This window comes from Xyrauchen texanus, chromosome 37 (assembly GCF_025860055.1).
Source record: "Xyrauchen texanus isolate HMW12.3.18 chromosome 37, RBS_HiC_50CHRs, whole genome shotgun sequence".
Taxonomy (NCBI): Eukaryota; Metazoa; Chordata; class Actinopteri; order Cypriniformes; family Catostomidae; genus Xyrauchen; species Xyrauchen texanus.
The window spans coordinates 20,179,461-20,197,476 of NC_068312.1; the positions used below are offsets into that span (position 1 = coordinate 20,179,461).

Sequence of the window (18,016 nt, forward strand, 5' to 3'; positions counted from 1 at the left end):
AATCTGCATTACATGAGAAATCCTAAGCATTTATCAGTAGAATCATCATACTTCTCAGAAAATGGTTACCGAGAACTCACCCCGGAAATACTGTCAGCCTTGTCAGCACCTGGATGGGAGACCTCCTGGGGAAAACTAAGGTTGCGGCGAGAAGAGGCGTTAGAAAGACCACCCTGCAGTCTGTGTGGGTCCTAACACCCCAGTGTAGTGACGAGGACACTATATTGTAAAAGGCACCGTACTTTGGATGAGACATTAAACCAAGGGCCTGACTCTCTTTGGTCCAGGGTACTTCTCTTAAAGCGTAGGGGTGTAACCCCGGTGTCCTGTCCAAATTCCCCCCATTGGCCTTGCTCAGTCATGGCCTCCTAAAAATCCCCATCCATTAATTGGCTCTATAACTCTACTCTCTCCTCTCCACCAATAGCTGGTGTGTGGTGAGCGTACTAGCCCACTATGGCTGCCGGCGTATCATCCAGGTGGATGCTGCACACTGCCGGTGGTTGAGGAGAGTCCGCTGTTCACTGTGTGAAGTGCTTTGTGTATAGTGTCAGAAAAGCTCTATATAAATGTAACGTTCATTCATTCATAATATACTTTTTTCTGTGGAACACAGAAGAAGTTAGTCAGAAAGTCACCATTCACTTTCATTGCATCTTTTTATAATTCAGTGAAAGTAATTAGTGTCTGAGGCTAACTCACTCGAGCGTCGTGTCAAAAGCAATAGAACCCATTATAATCAATATAATGATTCTGTCTACACTAGAAGCATCTGTTGCAGCTTGCCGCTCTGAAAGAAAATGTGTATCCTGTTCCATTTGGCACATCACACACTGGAACTGCTGCTGCCAACTACACACAAATGGTTTAGAATGTTAGTGTCTATGTGCCCAGTTTAGACAGCCTCAAGCAGTTGCGTCACATCAACGGATGTGCCCGGTGTAGACAGAGTGTAACATTTCCTATTATTTGTCTCTTGTACCATATTGTTTAAGGGTAGATTGCATTCTGTATCTTCAGGAGATTTTTTTACTGATTAATTTTCATGTCTTTTGCTTTCCTGTAAAACCTGTCGGTCTTGCAGAATGCTTTTTTTTTTATTAGTAAGTTCAGAATCAGACCTTTGTGTAGGAGCAAAGAACTTAATATTTTCTCAGCCTTCCTTGGCATTAGTTTGTCCAAGTTTCTGTGCCATAGATCTGGTTTACGACTGATTTGGCACATATCCAGACTGATAAGAACAAGTCAGACATGGCCATAAGTTTAGGCTAATGCAGCTCTGTATTCTTATTGCAACTGTGTAATGTCTTCTGAAAGTTTCTTTTTTTTTGGTGACAATTTGCTTGAGATATTTTTACTTAGTGTTTCATTTAAATAATTTTTTTATTATTATTTAGGACTAGTCTTTTGGGGACACAATAATTGAAAACATGTTCTCATAGAATGAACGTTGCTCTATATGCTTTTGTGCAAACGGACATTTCCGTGTCGCTTTCTGCGTTTCACTGCAGTTTCTTGTTTAAATGAACACTAGAGGCAATGTAGCAACAGTGCATTTTACAGGTGAAATTCGAAAAATTAGAATATCGTGCAAAAGTTCATTAATTTCAGTAATTCAACTTAAAATGTGAAACTAATATATTATATAGACTCATTACAAGCAAAGTAAGATATTTCAAGCCTTTATTTGATATAATTTTGATGATTATGGCTTACAGCTTATGAAAACCCCAAATTCAGAATCTCAGAAAATTAGAATATTGTGAAAAGGTTCAGTATTGTAGGCTCAAAGTGTCACACTCTAATCAGCTAAACACCTGCAAAGGGTTCCTGAGCCTTTAAATGGTCTCTCAGTCTGGTTCAGTTGAATTCACAATCATGGGGAAGACTGCTGACCTGACAGTTGTGCAGAAAACCATCATTGACACCCTCCACAAGGAGAGAAAGCCTCAAAAGGTAATTGCAAAAGAAGTTGGATGTTCTCAAAGTGCTGTATCAAAGCACATTAATAGAAAGTTAAGTGGAAGGGAAAAGTGTGGAAGAAAAAGGTGCACAAGCAGCAGGGATGACCGTAGCCTGGAGAGGATTGTCAGGAAAAGGCCATTCAAATGTGTGGGGAGCTTCACAAGGAGTGGACTGAGGCTGGAGTTACTGCATCAAGAGCCACCACACACAGACGGGTCCTGGACATGGGCTTCAAATGTCAAACGTCTTACCTGGGCTAAAGAAAAAAGAACTGGTCTGTTGCTCAGTGGTCCAAAGTCCTCTTTTCTGATGAGAGCAAATTTTGCATCTCATTTGGAAACCAAGGTCCCAGAGTCTGGAGGAAGAATGGAGAGGCACACAATCCAAGATACTTGAAGTCCAGTGTGAAGTTTCCACAGTCTGTGTTGGTTTGGGGAGCCATGTCATCGGCTGGTGTTGGTCCACTGTGCTTTATTAAGTCCAGAGTCAACGCAGCCGTCTACCGGGACATTTTAGAGCACTTCATGCTTCCTTCAGCAGACAAGCTTTATGGAGATGCTGACTTCATTTTCCAGCAGGAATTGGCACCTGCCCACACTGCCAAAAGTACCAAAACCTGGTTCAATGACCATGGTATTACTGTGCTTGATTGGCCAGCAAACTCGCCTGACCTGAACCCCATAGAGAATCTATGGGGCATTGCTAAGAGAAAGATGAGAGACATGAGACCAAACAATGCAGAAGAGCTGAAGGCCGCTATTGAAGCATCTTGGTCTTCCATAACACCTCAGCAGTGCCACAGGCTGATAGCATCCATGCCACGCCGCATCGAGGCAGTAATTAATGCAAAAGGGGCCCAAACCAAGTACTGAGTACATATGCATGATTAGACTTTTCAGAGGGCCGACATTTCTGTATTTAAAATCCTTTTTTTATTGATTTCATGTAATATTCTAATTTTCTGAGATTCTGAATTTGGGGTTTTCATAAGCTGTAAGCCATAATCATCAAAATTATATCAAATAAAGGCTTGAAATATCTTACTTTGCTTGTAATGAGTCTATATAATATATTAGTTTCACATTTAAGTTGAATTACTGAAATTAATGAACTTTTGCACGATATTCTAATTTTTCGAGTTTCACCTGTATATATAGTCGAACAAATGATGAGTGCATTTGCTGATTTTGACTTTATAAAAACGTATTTTTCACTCTATTAATCACCCGCTGTGTTATGAAATTAAAACATTTAAACGCATGATTTGAAAAGCAATACATTTTAACACTTGTATTACAGACCCACCTACATATACACAGTACCCTTATTCCTTTTGTAAACTTGCTTTGTAGCTCACCTGATAGAGTGTTGGACTTAGGACTCGACGACCACTGTTCGAGTTCGGTCAAAGATGCACAAAAATGAATGTGGCAAAGAAAAGTGACATGGTTGTTCAGGTTTTTTATTTCGAATTTGCATTTTAATACACTATAGGTTAGTGGTAGGTGTTGGTTAAGGGTAAAGATGTCTGTTTTGTTAAACTCTCATTTATCTTTTTTGATATTATTGGTTAGGTTTAGGGTAAAGTTTAATGTTAGGGAGGTAGTAGGTACGTTTCACTCATTAAAACCAGCATCTAAAATTCACCTTAAATACCTTGTCTGATTACAACCTCATTTTGCTCTGTTTCTGTGCCCCACACTGGACATTTCACTTGGAAACTGCAAGCAAAAGGTGTAATGAATCACATAATTTCAGTTCTGCAAAAACGTTGCAATGCTCACGTAAATTTCATGGGACAATGCTGATTTTAAAAGTATTTTAAAGTTTGTGTTACAGGGGGCCAACATTCCAAATTGGGGAGAAAAAACAAATAATTTGTTGCAGTAAATTTATTACCATGTACCAAAAATGTTGACCACCTCTACTGCCTCAAAATATTTAAGACAGTATACAATACATTGAAATAAATTAAAAATGTATTATTTATTTTTTATTTTATTTTTATTAATTTTTTTGTATAATAATTTTGCTCAAAAGAAAATTGCCAATATCCGAAAGTTGAAACTCTGATTTACTTAAAGATACAACATTTTTTTTTATAAATCCGTAAATATGATTAGGTCAGATTAAAGGTTAAAAACAGTTATAAATCCATAAACATGATTGGGATGAATTAAAAAGTCAAATGTTGTTTAAAAGATCACATGGACTAAACTCAAGTTTGTATCCTAACCTTGGTGGGCTGGATTTTCACTCCTGACATTAAGCATCTCAATAAACACTTCCCCTGAGAAAGATTTGCTTGATTTGTCTTTTCTACAGTAATGCCATTGGTCCTTTGGTGGCCCTGTGGATGATCTACGATCAGGGTGGGGTGATGCAGGATGCAGTCACACCGATCTGGCTGCTGTTCTATGGTGGAATGGGAATCTGTGCTGGATTATGGGTTTGGGGTCGACGTGTCATTCAGACGTTGGGCAAAGACCTCACTCCCATCACGCCTTCCAGGTGAGATCAGCATGTGGGCAGAATGCATGACTCATCTGGGCATGGGGAATGTGACGTGTGCTACTGTTGCATGCAGATGTGCTGATTAATCCAATAGTGTTACAAGATAAATTGATACAAATGTACTTTATGGAACTTGTGTGTGGGGAAATTGGGGTGCATTTACAGCCAGACAATTAACACTATACAGTACACAAATTGTTCCAAATTTTTTGTAATACAAAAACAAAAGTTTGCATTGTAAACAAAATAAATGTGTATACACGTTTTAGACAATATACATCATAATGTACATATTAGTGGTCGAAATGTTTTTTCATTGTCAATACTGGTTCCAATATTTAGAGAATGGTATGGCTGATATAATGCTAATATAAACAAAATACTATGACAGGCATACAAAAAAATCTGGGAAATTAAAATAACACATTTAATTAATATTTTACATAATATTTAATCAAATTCACACATCTATAATCACAAAATGTTCCCAATTATTATCGTACATATTTCTCAACACAGCTTTGGTAAAGTGTGAACTTAAAGGGGTTTGCACACCGGACACGTCTGACAAACAACATGGCGCATTCTATAATTAGAAACAATTATTTTCTATGAATGCATGCACGCCACAGCAGCTGCTTGACCACTTATATGAGACCTATTTAAGGCAACATACAGAGAAATTGCATAATAAACGTCACCATTTCTAATTCTAATAAGTTTGCGCAGTTACACCAGTTCATACACATTGTGTAATGTGTAATCATACACATTAAACAGAAGGACAACTGACAGTGAATTAGGTTTCTAATTTAAATGTCAGCTATTGTTAATACTGTTTATTGATGCTTCAAAAACGTTTCGAGAAAATGTGCTGATCAATAATCTATGTATTTATATTTTTGTGAAGTTGAAGTCAGAAGTTTACATACACTTCAGTTTTTTACAATTCCTGACATTTAATTGTAGAAAACATTCCCTGTCTTAGGTCAGTTAGGATCACTACTTTATTTTAACTACTCATTTAATGAGAAATGTCAGAATAATAGTAGAGAGGATTATTTATTTCAGCTTTTATTTCTTTCATCACATTCCCAGTGGGTTAAACGTTTACATACAGTTTGTTAGTATTTGGTAGCATTACCTTTTAAATTGTTTAACTTCAGTCAAATGTTTTGGGAAGCCTTCCACAAGCTTCTCACAATAAGTTGCTGGAATTTTGTCCCATTCCTCCAGACAGAACTGGTGTAATTTAGTCAATTTTGCAGGCCTACTTGCTTGCACACACTTTTTCAGTTCTGCCAATTTTCTATCGGTCTGATGTCGGGGCTTTGTGATGACCACTCCAATACCTTGACTTTGTTGTCCTCAAGCCATTTTGCCAGAACTTTGGAGGGATGTTTGAGGTCATTGTCCATTTGGAAGACCCATTTGCAACCCATTTGCTTTAAATTCTTGACTGATGTGTTGACTGATTCTTGATATGTTGCTTCAATATATCTACATAATATTCCTCCCTCATGATACCATCTAATTTGTGAAGTGCACCAGTCCCTGCTGCTGCAAAGCACACCCACAACATGATGCTGCCATCCCCATGCTTCATGGTTGGGATGGTGTTCTTTGGCTTGCAAGCCTCACCATTTTACCCCCAAACATAACGATGGTCATACAGTTCAATTCTTGTTTCATCAGACCAGAGGACAAGATCTTTGTCCCCATTTGAACTTGTGAGTAGTCAGGAGTTTTTATGGTGGTTTTGGAGAAGTGGCTTCTTCTTTGCTGAGCAGCCTTTCATGTTATGACGATATAGGACTCGTTTTACTGTGGATATAGATACTTGTCTACCTGTTTCCTCCAGCATCTTCACAAGGTTCTTTGCTGTTGTTCTGGGATTGATTTGCACTTTTCACACCAAACTACATTCATCTCTAGGAGACAGAATGTGTCTCCTTCCCGAGCGGTATGATGGCTGCGTGGTGTGTTGGTGTTTTATCTTGCGTACTATTGTTTATACAGTTGAGCGTGGTACCTTCAGGCATTTGGAAATTGCTCCCAAGGATGAACCAGACTTGTGGAGGTCCACAATATTTTTATGATTTTGGCTGATTTCTTTTGAATTTCCCATGATGTCAAGCAAAGAGGCACGGAGTTTGAAGGTAGGCCTTAAAATGATTCCACAGGTACACCTCCAATTGACTCCAATTAGCCAGTTAGCCTGTCAGAAGCTAATTGCCAAAAGGATTGACATCATTTTCTGGAATTTCCAAGCTGCTTAAAGGCACAGTTAACTTGGTGTATGTAAATTTCTGACCCATTGGAATTGTGATATAGTCAATTAAAAGTGAAACAGTCTGTCTGTAAACAATTGTTGGAAAAATTACTTGTCATGCACAAAGTAGATGTCTTAAACAACTTGCTAAACTATAGTTTGCTAATATGAAATCTGTGGAGTGGTTAAAAATATGAGTATTAATGACTTCAACCTAAGTGTATGTAGCTTCTGACTTCAATTATAGAGTAAACTACCAAATTTGTTAATTTTCCAATTGCCAGGAGCAATTTGCCATCAGTATGTCGATAATCTCAAAATGACCAAATATCAGCCAATATATTGGTCTATCACTAATATAAATTACAATAAATAGACCAAATTAAAATAATAAACAGTATAGACGAGTAAACTTACACAAAACATTTTTACAGATGTGACACAATATGCTAAGCATGCACCTATTGCAGAAGAATTGCTCAGTGAATATTGTGAAATAAATGAATTTAAATAGTTTTGAAATAACTTTTTTTTTAAATAACTTTTCTTTATAAATGAATGACCTATGGCAGTGTTTCCCAAACTGGGGGTATGCAAATGAAATTCTGAGATTTACAGTTCTTTCAATTTCATCACAGTCTAATATAACATTCAAACCTGCAGTTCATGTATTTCTCACAGGCAAAAAATATTTTGTGTGCCATCTAGTGTAGAAACACCAAAATGGGTGTCATAAATGTCAGAAAAATAAGCAATGAAATCTTTTGCAGTTAAAAAATTGCATCTACTCTTGCGTCGTGCCTCACACAAGTATCTTTTGTCGCCAGCCCAGCACATTGCTAGGTGACGTAGCTTAGTGATAGCAAGTACAATACTTCACTGTTTTACCAGACCCGCACATGTCAGTCGTCCACGATTTTAGTTTAGTTTTTTGTTTCACAGTTTAAAACGCAATTTGTATTTAAGGTTAGCAAGCAAGCAAGCAACTTTATTTATATAGCACATTTTTAAACAACAGATGTTGCCCCAAAGTGCTTTACAGAATAATAACATGAAAGTCATACAACAAAAAACAGACATACATTATTCAGAAGCTAAAGAAAATAAATAAGTTTTTAAATAAGACTTAAAAGTTGTAATCGATGGAGCTGATCTCACATGGAATGGGAGACTATTCCAAAGTTTGGGACCTACCACAGAAAAAGCACGATCTCCTTTTGATTTTAAATTACAACGAGGTACCTTTAAAAGTCGTTGATCGGAGGACCTGAGAACTCTAAAAGGAGAGTAAGGAACTATAAGATCTCTGATGTACTGCGGGCAAGGCCTGACAATGCCTTGTAAACAAACAAGAGAATTTTAAAATCAATCCTAAATTTGACCGGAAGCCAATGTAGGGATTGCAGTACCGAGTAATATGTTCTCTCTTCAGCACCTCCGATAAAAGCCTTGCCGCTGCATTCTGCACTAACTGTAGGCGGACAAGCAGAGTCTGGGGGAGACCGATATATAAAGAATTGCAGTAGTCAAGCTTAGATGTAATAAAAGAATGAACTACAATTTCTAAATCCTCACTAGATAAAAAATGCTTTACTTTAGCAATTGATCTCAGGTTAAAAAAGCTTCCTTTGACAACAGCACCAATCTGTTTCTTAAAGTTAAGTGATGAGTCCATGATCACCCCTAAACTCTTTACATGATTCTCAGTCTTTAGGAATAAAGATCCCAAATGATCAGGAAAGCAAGATAAGACGGGAGAGCCTACAATCAAAACCTCAGTTTTACTCTCATTCAATTGGAGAAAGCTGCTGGATAGCCAGTTTAATGTCACTGTAACATTCCTGTACTTTGTCCAACGAACAGGTGTTATCTAGCCTCACAGGAAAATAAAATTGGAGATCGTCTGCATAGCAATGATATGAAATGCTATACTTTCGAAAAACACTGCTTAAAGGAAGCATGTAGAGCGAAAACAGCAACGGTCCCAAAATCGACCCCTGAGGGACACCACAAACTAAAGGGGCCAATGTGGAAGAGAAGTCTCCCAGATTCACAGCAACTGTCCTGCCTTTTAAATAGCAAACCACTGAAGAGCTATACCCTGCACACCAACCCAACACTCCAGACGACTGAGAAGAATTTCATGATCTATTGTATCGAAGGCAGCGCTCAGATCCAATAAAACCAGAACAACATGTGATCCAGAATCCAACGATAATAATACATCATTAGTGACCTTGAGCAGTGCCGATTCTGTACTATGACAGGTCCTAAAGCCTGACTGGAATATATCTAAAATATTATAAGTATTCAGATATGAATATAACTGTGAATAGACCACTTTCTCTAGGTTAGATGCTTAGGGAGTTTTGATACTGATGGTATAAGTTCAAAAGCTTTGATGACAGGTGTCAGACATTCAGCAGCACCAAATAATTTTCCATATTCACACGCAATATGTTTCAATCACATTTGCTCGCATAGTAGAGACCTTTTTTTACATTGTTGCATGATGTTTTTTCAGTAAATGTGCTCAACCTTGTTAACAGTGTCAAATGTGACATAAAAAAGCACCTTGGGCTGGCCACGCAATTGCACAGATACTTTCCCACAATGCTCGAATTCGGCCGGCAATGCCATACCTGCAGTGATTCCAGGCACAGAACCGAACGCTGTTATTACGTACCACGACGCGATGAGGGGGGAGTTAAAGTTATGCAGTTATATCATACCTAGTATTCCCATCTCAATCAGGAAGACATTTATTCAGTATGTGTATGATTAATATAACATGTACAAAACATGTACAAATATAACATGTTTAATATAAGTGAGTTGTTTTACAAAGATAATTGTGTTAAACAGACATATTTTCAAATGACTTTGTATGAATTTTATCTATGCGTTAGAGAGGGGGTACGCGAAAGGATGTTGAATGTTTGAAGGTGTACGCCACTGTAAAAAGTTTGGGAACCACTGACCTATGGTAAACCCATGTCCAAAAACATACTACTTCTCCATGTTTTATGTCTTTTATGAACACAAAAGCCTTTCTTCTTTTCTTTAGCAGGTGGAAAAATTGCATAGGTGATGGATCAGATTTTGGTCATTTACTGTGCTTTGAAAAAATTCTAGACTAGGCTGTCCTGAAGGTGTAATAGTAGAATAGTAAAAATGGAGGATGTGTTTTTGCAGACAGGGTCACAAAAGTTTGTATGCTATTGAAATCTTGCCTAGATTAGTTCTGTGTTGAATCTGCTTTTCTCCTCTCTTGTTTGGATGCTTGCCCTCAGTTTTTTTTATTTGTATTTTTTGGCACTACAAATTAGGTTAAAAATCACAGCTGAATAATTCAAATTTAAACTTTTAAGACACTCTAGAATAAAGGCAATTTCTAGAGACCAGCTACTATTTTGCACCCTCCACCCAGAATGGATAATAAATTTAGCAAAACACTTGTGCATGAGGGCTTTACAACCTTAAGTTCTCTTAGTAACTAGACAAACCGTCAAAAACAAATGAGGATGAGTTGATTGTCCGAACAGTAGCTTTTCATTTGCACTATTAATAGACTGAGGTGGCAAAAATACATGATTTTAGGCACAATATAGTATCATTTAGAGTATTTATTAGAGGTGGCATGCTTCACTGTTACTATTGCTCATGCTAACTATTCAACTTTGCTGCGTAATTCATCCCCTAACGTTTATGCTATGGACATGAATGATAGCTAAAATCATCAGATTCCATAGACTAACATTTAGGGAGTGACCAAGCCATATCTACTTACCAGAATATCATAGAAACATGGGGGCTGGCTCTTTTCACTTGGGCCAGTAAGTAATGATCTAGCAACCACCCTTAATACCCTAGCAACTGCATAGCAACATGCTAACAACCACTCAGAACACCTTAGCAACCCTAGCATTGTGCAGAAACTCTAATTGTAGTGGGTTTTTTTTAAAGAAAAAAGTATTCACAAAAGTTCCAGAGAAATATAAACTCAGCAAAAAAGAAACATCCCTTTTTCAGAGAGTTTATCAGTATTCAAATTTCAGCACCGTCATAGTCTGGCACTGTTTCCACCTGCATTCTTTTTCAAATTATTTTTCACTTTCTCACAAGTACAGACACACACATGTAATATAGGCAACAAATATATTCAAAAAACACCTCTCAACCCTGTTTTCCTGTTACTGCATCATCTTCAGGGTCTCCTCATGGAGTTTTTGCATGTTCAAACATTGCCTCCTCCAGATCTGCATGCTGTATGTGTGTACCGGCCTCTCTCGACGGCATGCATTGTCATTACTGGTTTAACTGCAATTACATAAAGTTGTGTTTTGTTGCCCTCCCTCGCAGTGGATTCACTATAGAGCTGGCCTCAGCACTCACTGTTGTTTTGGCGTCCAATATCGGACTTCCAATCAGTACCACACACTGCAAGGTAAAGATCGGGTCTGACACCAGCTGACCCTCTCAGGTTGTTGTGTGCTCGCCACTGGAGAGAGGAGGGAGCTGTCTGTTTTTATAGGGACTGAGAGGTGCCATCCATTTTAGCTTTATTATGATGGAAGCGCTATTGACACAATAACGTGGATATACAGTATGTATATGTGTTATTTTGCAGCCTTATGCTAAAATGCTTTTAAATTCTTTTGGAGCCTTCTCCAGATCTGTGCCTCAACACAATCCTGTCTCTAAGCTCTGCAGGCAGTTATTTTGACCTCATTTTTAGCTGTGAGACCTTATATTGACAGGTGTGTGCCTTTCCAAATCATGTCCAATCAACTGAATTTGCCACAGGTGGACTCCAATCAAAATGTAGAAACATCTCAAAGATGATCCAGAGGAGTGGGATGCACCTGAGCTGAATTTCAGTTTTTCAGTCTTTTAAATAAATTTGAAAATGTATAAAATAATCTGGTTTTTGCTCTCTCATTATGAGGTTTGGAGTTTAGATTGATGTAAAAATGTTTTATAATTTTAAAGCATTTTAGCATAAGGCTGCAACATCACACACACAAAAATGAAGGGGTCTGAATATTTCTGAATGCAATGTAGATCAACACTTAGCTCTTTCCACAAATGGGGTACAATTTGTTGTTCTATTACATAAATAAATAGATTAAAAAAACTATGCTCTTCAGAGAGAGAACTATTTAACATATTAGACAAAGTATTATCTAACTTTAAATTAACATAGCATGAAAGTAGCTGGTATTAAATGCATTAAATGTCTGTATCCTCTTTAAAATGCTTATTTTGTGGCCTTGACCTTATTGACCATATCCAACAGTTAAAATCATACAACAACGTCAGTACTTGCCACATGTTGAATTTATATTTAATTGTATATATATATATATATATATATATATATATATATATATATATTTATTTATTTAGATTACAAAAAGTAATGTCATAAGTACTTAATAAATATATATGTGTCTGATTGTAGTGTTAACTGTGTTCATCCAGCTTGACCCTTTGACCCTCTTATGATTGATTGTAACAAAATAATCAAATATTTTTATTTTATATCTTTAATGTATGGAAATATTATCAATAACAAGAAACAAACATTTGATTTGCTAACTAGCAAGCCCCTACTGAAAAATATTTTATAATATCATGTTTATATTTTAAAGTTTTATTTAATTTAATTTAAAAAAATCACATATTAGGGTTTTTAACTGACTTGTCCCAAATTGTTATAAAATAAATGGAAAATAAAATGGCTCATATAAAATTTAGTTTAACTTCCTAAGGTGGACAACCAGCATTTTCCCGAAGGTTAAGCACTTCTTTTCACTGGCATTTTTGTTGACATTTTTAATGTTTCAGGTCTATTTTGTACCCTGTTCATGAGAAATGCCACTTAAATGGATGTGCTTTGAATTTAATGTTGTTTAATTGCATTTATTTTTAATCAAGATTACTCGGGTAAGCACTCTAGATTCTCTGATCTCAGCCATACAGTTACTGATGTCTTTGGCTTGGATTCTGTTTCCGACCAATATAAATCCACTTTATTGCACGCCGATGTCAATGCAATGACAAGGAAACCTCTCTTTATGGTCAATATAGCTCTCTCAAACCCTGTAAAAATGAAGACAAGAGTTCCCCTCTCCTCCCTAAGACTTAAAATAATGCAGTCTTCTTTTCACAGATATGTGTTTCATGTGGTGCATCATCTCTTTGACCCCCTCCTCATCTCTCTCATGGCATGTTGCAGTGTATTTGTCCATGTTGGCTCGGGTCACCGTGTCTTGCTCCATGCCTTGTGTGTCATGTTTATCTGATGTGTCTTGTCATTTGTCGTCTTTTCACAGTGGATTTTGCATTGAAGTAATGAGTGCTCTAACTGTGCTAATTGCCTCAAATGTGGGCATTCCTATAAGCTCCACCCACTGCAAGGTATTGGTATTGTTATGAAGCTTTTATTAGTGCTAAGCTCCACCCCCATGGCTTCATTGGAATAATCACAGAACAACCAATCAGTGCTCACCTCTGCAAAAGTGTAACTCCTTGATTGCAGCTTTGATTCATTTTAATATGATTAATTACTTTTCTCAAGTGATTAGTTGATTTACCTAAAAGGCTAAAGAAAATGCAAGTCTGTATATATTTGGAAGTTGCTGCATAGTACATTGTACAGGGTTCCCATAGTGATTCATTTTAAAATGGGGATTTCAAGGCCTGGAAAAGACAACATTTCTAAAGTGAATATGTATTTATTTCTGCTTATTCTAAGGTTCCAAATATTACATTTGCTAGAGATTGCTCTTTGGGTGTGCAATCTCTGTAAAAAAATAATTAAAAAAAATCCTTATTTAATAAACACAAATTGCTTGAAATGTTCTGGAAAGTCATTGGTCAAAAAGTGTGGGAACCCTGATTGTAGTCAGTAGTGGTTTATGTGTAAACCACACGATGTAACTTGCAGTAATGCCATTTAAAAGTAGCTAATTTGTTCACATTACTATAGGCCAACAGCTTTTTGTAGAATGGTTTGCATTAACATATGACAGTCCATCCAAAGAAAATCATGTGCAAATGTAAAATGAGAAGAATTCAGTCCATTTCTCCAGAAGTCACAAAATCAATATAAAAGCCTATTTATTTTTTGTTGCCTCAAATCCCTGTAGTGGAAAGGAGCTAACCTCAATTTATTCTCTATTTTCCTGCTAGTGCTTTGTTGGTTTCAGGATGCTCTTGGGGAACAAGGCAAATCAAGGGCATTTAAGCATGTCTGATATCTCATTCCACTCCCTGACCCATATTCTGATTTATAAGTGCTTTTATTACATATTTACAGAATCTCATCTATATATCTTTCTGATGCTTTATAGCCTGGATTGAGGCTGAAAGTGGAGAGAATGAGGTTCAGTCTGTATATTAGAATTGCTAACACTTGCATGTGTCATGCTTTTGTGCCTGAAGCATCCAAAATATGAATTCAAAATATGTGATTTATCCAGATCAGCGTCATCAGATACAGTATGCCACCTACAGTGGCCCCAAAAAGAATCTTGGACATTTTTGTATACTTAAGTCACACTTTAAAATGTCTGAATTTTGCATCGTTAAATACAAAATATCAAACCAAATGGAATCAGCAAACAAATGATACTACACCTTTTTGCAGAGTTAACTTGAATTTTCTTTTCCATTTTCAATCTGAACCAATTGGAGGTAACTGGTGTATTTTTAGTGGATGTGTGAAGTCAGTTCACACCAAGTGTCCATCTTATTAAATTAATTTTAAACATTATATCTTTATATATATATATATATATATATATATATATATATATATATATATATATATATATATATATATATATATATAGTTTTGCTTAGTGTTTTTGTGCTATATCAAAAATAAATGCCACTTGGTTTGATATTTTGTTATATATTGAAAGATCGAAGCATTCATCTAGTTATAAATGTGGCTTAGGTGTCCTAATACTTTTGGGCCACAGTACATATTATGAAACTGCAACAAATACATTGCAGCAGTGGACTCACATTTCTATCATGTTGATATTGATCACATTCTCAGTAGCTCTATCTTGTGTGCTTAGAAAATGATACTACTAAATTCACAGAAAGGTCATGATGCTTGCCTGGAATACTGAACATACATTGGGCTTGTGGCCCAGAGATCAACCATATTACATAAAGTCGGCATAGATCGTATAAAAAAAAATCTGCATAGATTTGGAAGAAATGTATGGGAGAATTGAAAGGTCCAACGTCATTTAGAGAGCAATTCTCTTTTCTGTTGTTGACTTTGGGTTGACTTTTGTTCCAAATTTAGCCCCCCTCTGACAAAGTCTTCGGTTTCACTGACCATATAAGAAGAGCCAGATTGCTCTTGTATCTAGTACAACACCTGTCACCAGAACCCGAGTCACACAGCATGTAGGGAAATGTTACTCCTCCTGCTGCTCTGTGTTACGCAGGACTTGACTTTCAGGCACAAGGAGAAAATGACTAATGCATTGCAATATAATGGCTTTGTTAAAAGCACTGGACACTAGGGGCCCTATTTTAAGAGCGCTAACGCCAAGTCGATGGGCATGACCATAAAGTTTGGTATTTTCGTGCAAGCATGCCGTAAGTTTAGGCACTAGTGGATGTGGTGAAATTGCGTGCACAAAGCGCTAATTATGTAGTCCATTCCTTTTCAAGCATTAGCAATATAAACAAAGACAGCACATTCATCAGAAGTTGGTAGAGTCAATAGACGAATAGAAATAGAGTATTAAATTATTTTGTGAATGATCTGCATCCTTGTTGAATGTCAGGCATATTTATATGAGACGCTCCTTTAATACACTTGGAAAATGTGATTCTCATCAGGATTTGTGATAAAATTAAACAATAAGACATAATGCAATATAAGGACTTTATTATAGTTTATGTATTAAATTATAGAGAATGTAAGTATTATTAATCATTTCTACTGACACACAACTCAAGGCTAGTATTAACAGTGATTGTATCAGAATGCACATCTCTTTTATATAAAGTTTAAATGTTTTTTGATTTTGATTCTAATTTTATTGAAACATGAAAAAATTAAATAAAAAAAAATTCTAATTTCAAATTGCACTTAAGATGAAGCAAAAATATAATCAAAATTAAGTGGTCAGAAAAATTATTCTAAATCCAATTATTTTACCCTATCCACTTTTGCAGTGACTTAAAAATCACTCACAAATCACACACCAATACAGATTAGATCATAAATATTAGATCATAAATAGAGTTTAACACACATCTCATAAAATGTTGTTGGCTTCAACTGTGATTGTTAGGGAAATTATTTGATGTTCCACTATATTTTCAGAATTTGAACTTTAACTTTATGCTTGTGGAATTGCCAAACTGCAAATGGAGCTGATTTTAGACTATGTGCTGAAAACAGACGTGGGTCTGAAACGTCTTAGCGCAACAACCTATTTCTCAGAAAAATTGCAAATTGCGCTCTGCGTCACCTCATTAACATACAATACACCCACAGATAGCGCAAACACTCCCAACCATGCCCTCTTGCGCTTTGCACTAGCACGAAATTGCACTTAGAATTAGCGCTCATGATAATTGGATGAGACGTTTTGTAAGGTTGTAGCGCATAGCACTGCGCTTTGTGCACTCATGGTAATAGAGTCAAAGGTCTTAATTCTCCTCAGTATGTAAACTTAATGTAACTCAGCAGAAAAGGATGACAAACCCAACAAAGTAGGCTTTTTTATTTTTTACTAATTTTAGACCTTGTGGTGCTTTTGTGTCCTATTTCTTTTTATTGAGGAAGGAATTTGCACAATTAATGAAATTATGTATTTTGTAATTCCAAGGCATAGAACAGATATTATGGCAATGTTCAGAATATGCACAGTATACACTTTATTTTGCCTACAATTTTTGTTCTTTTAATTTGCATGTTCAAATGCATGATTTGATTAAAAATGTCTGAACTTTTGACAGCCTAATCAAATAATGTATCAAGATTTTAAACATTGAGTATGAAAATATTTTTGTTTATTCATCACACTTGAAAAGGAAGATCAATTGAGCACTCTGCATTGTGTGATATAATAGAAGGGGTACTAGTAATGAGTAGTGGTAGAAAACTATTCTGAACATAGCATACTTTTTAAAAGATCTTTATTAACACATCAGCAATTTAATATATGAAATGGCAAAATAGTCCTCAAAACCTCTTTGCCCAAGAGCACCACAGGATATTTAAATGTGAACAGCATAATAATCCATGTTGTTTTAAAAAACAGTAGCTCCAAAAATTATTTGGATCCTTAGAATGATCTGAATGCATTATACTGTATTTGAGAAATATCAAACCAAGTTGCATTTATTTAAAGAAATTTTGCACAAACACTATTCACTCAAAATATTTCACTTTAATAAATATATTATTTTAATAATGTTTCATATATATATATATATATATATATATACACTCACCTAAAGGATTATTAGAAACACCATACTAATACTGTGTTTGACCCCCTTTCGCCTTCAGAACTGCCTTAATTCTACGTGGCATTGATTCAACAAGGTGTTGAAAGCATTCTTTAGAAATGTTGGCCCATATTGATAGGATAGCATCTTGCAGTTGATGGAGATTTGTGGGATGCACATCCAGGGCACGAAGCTCCGTTCCACCACATCCCAAAGATGCTCTATTGGGTTGAGATCTGGTGACTGTGGGGGCCATTTTAGTACAGTGAACTCATTGTCATGTTCAAGAAACCAATTTGAAATGATTCGAGCTTTGTGACATGGTGCATTATCCTGCTGGAAGTAGCCATCAGAGGATGGGTACATGGTGGCCATAAAGGGATGGACATGGTCAGAAACAATGCTCAGGTAGGCCGTGGCATTTAAACAATGCCCAATTGGCACTAAGGGGTCTAAAGTGTGCCAAGAAAACATCCCCCACACCATTACAACACCACCACCACCAGCCTGCACAGTGGTAACAAGGCATGATGGATCCATGTTCTCATTCTGTTTACGCCAAATTCTGACTGTACCATCTGAATGTCTCAACAGAAATCGAGACTCATCAGACCAGGCAACATTTTTCCAGTCTTCAACTGTCCAATTTTGGTGAGCTCTTGCAAATTGTAGCCTCTTTTTCCTATTTGTAGTGGAGATGAGTGGTACCCGGTGGGGTCTTCTGCTGTTGTAGCCCATCCGCCTCAAGGTTGTGCGTGTTGTGGCTTC

At 36.5% G+C, this 18,016-nt stretch overlaps 1 protein-coding gene across 3 annotated transcripts in view; it reads left to right on the forward strand.

Annotated features, from left to right (window-relative positions):
* Positions 1 to 18,016, forward strand: part of LOC127630750 (sodium-dependent phosphate transporter 2-like) — a 53,011-nt gene that overhangs the window by 34,088 nt on the left and 907 nt on the right. The window contains exons 9-10 of one of the 3 annotated variants that reach the window (XM_052108497.1): positions 4,291 to 4,476; positions 13,090 to 13,174. In XM_052108497.1, coding sequence (XP_051964457.1) covers positions 4,291 to 4,476; positions 13,090 to 13,174 — 271 coding nt within the window. Of the gene's footprint in view, positions 1 to 4,290; positions 4,477 to 11,113; positions 11,199 to 13,089; positions 13,175 to 18,016 lie in introns of all 3 variants that reach the window. The other 2 variants (XM_052108496.1, XM_052108498.1) reach the window with 2 other exon arrangements.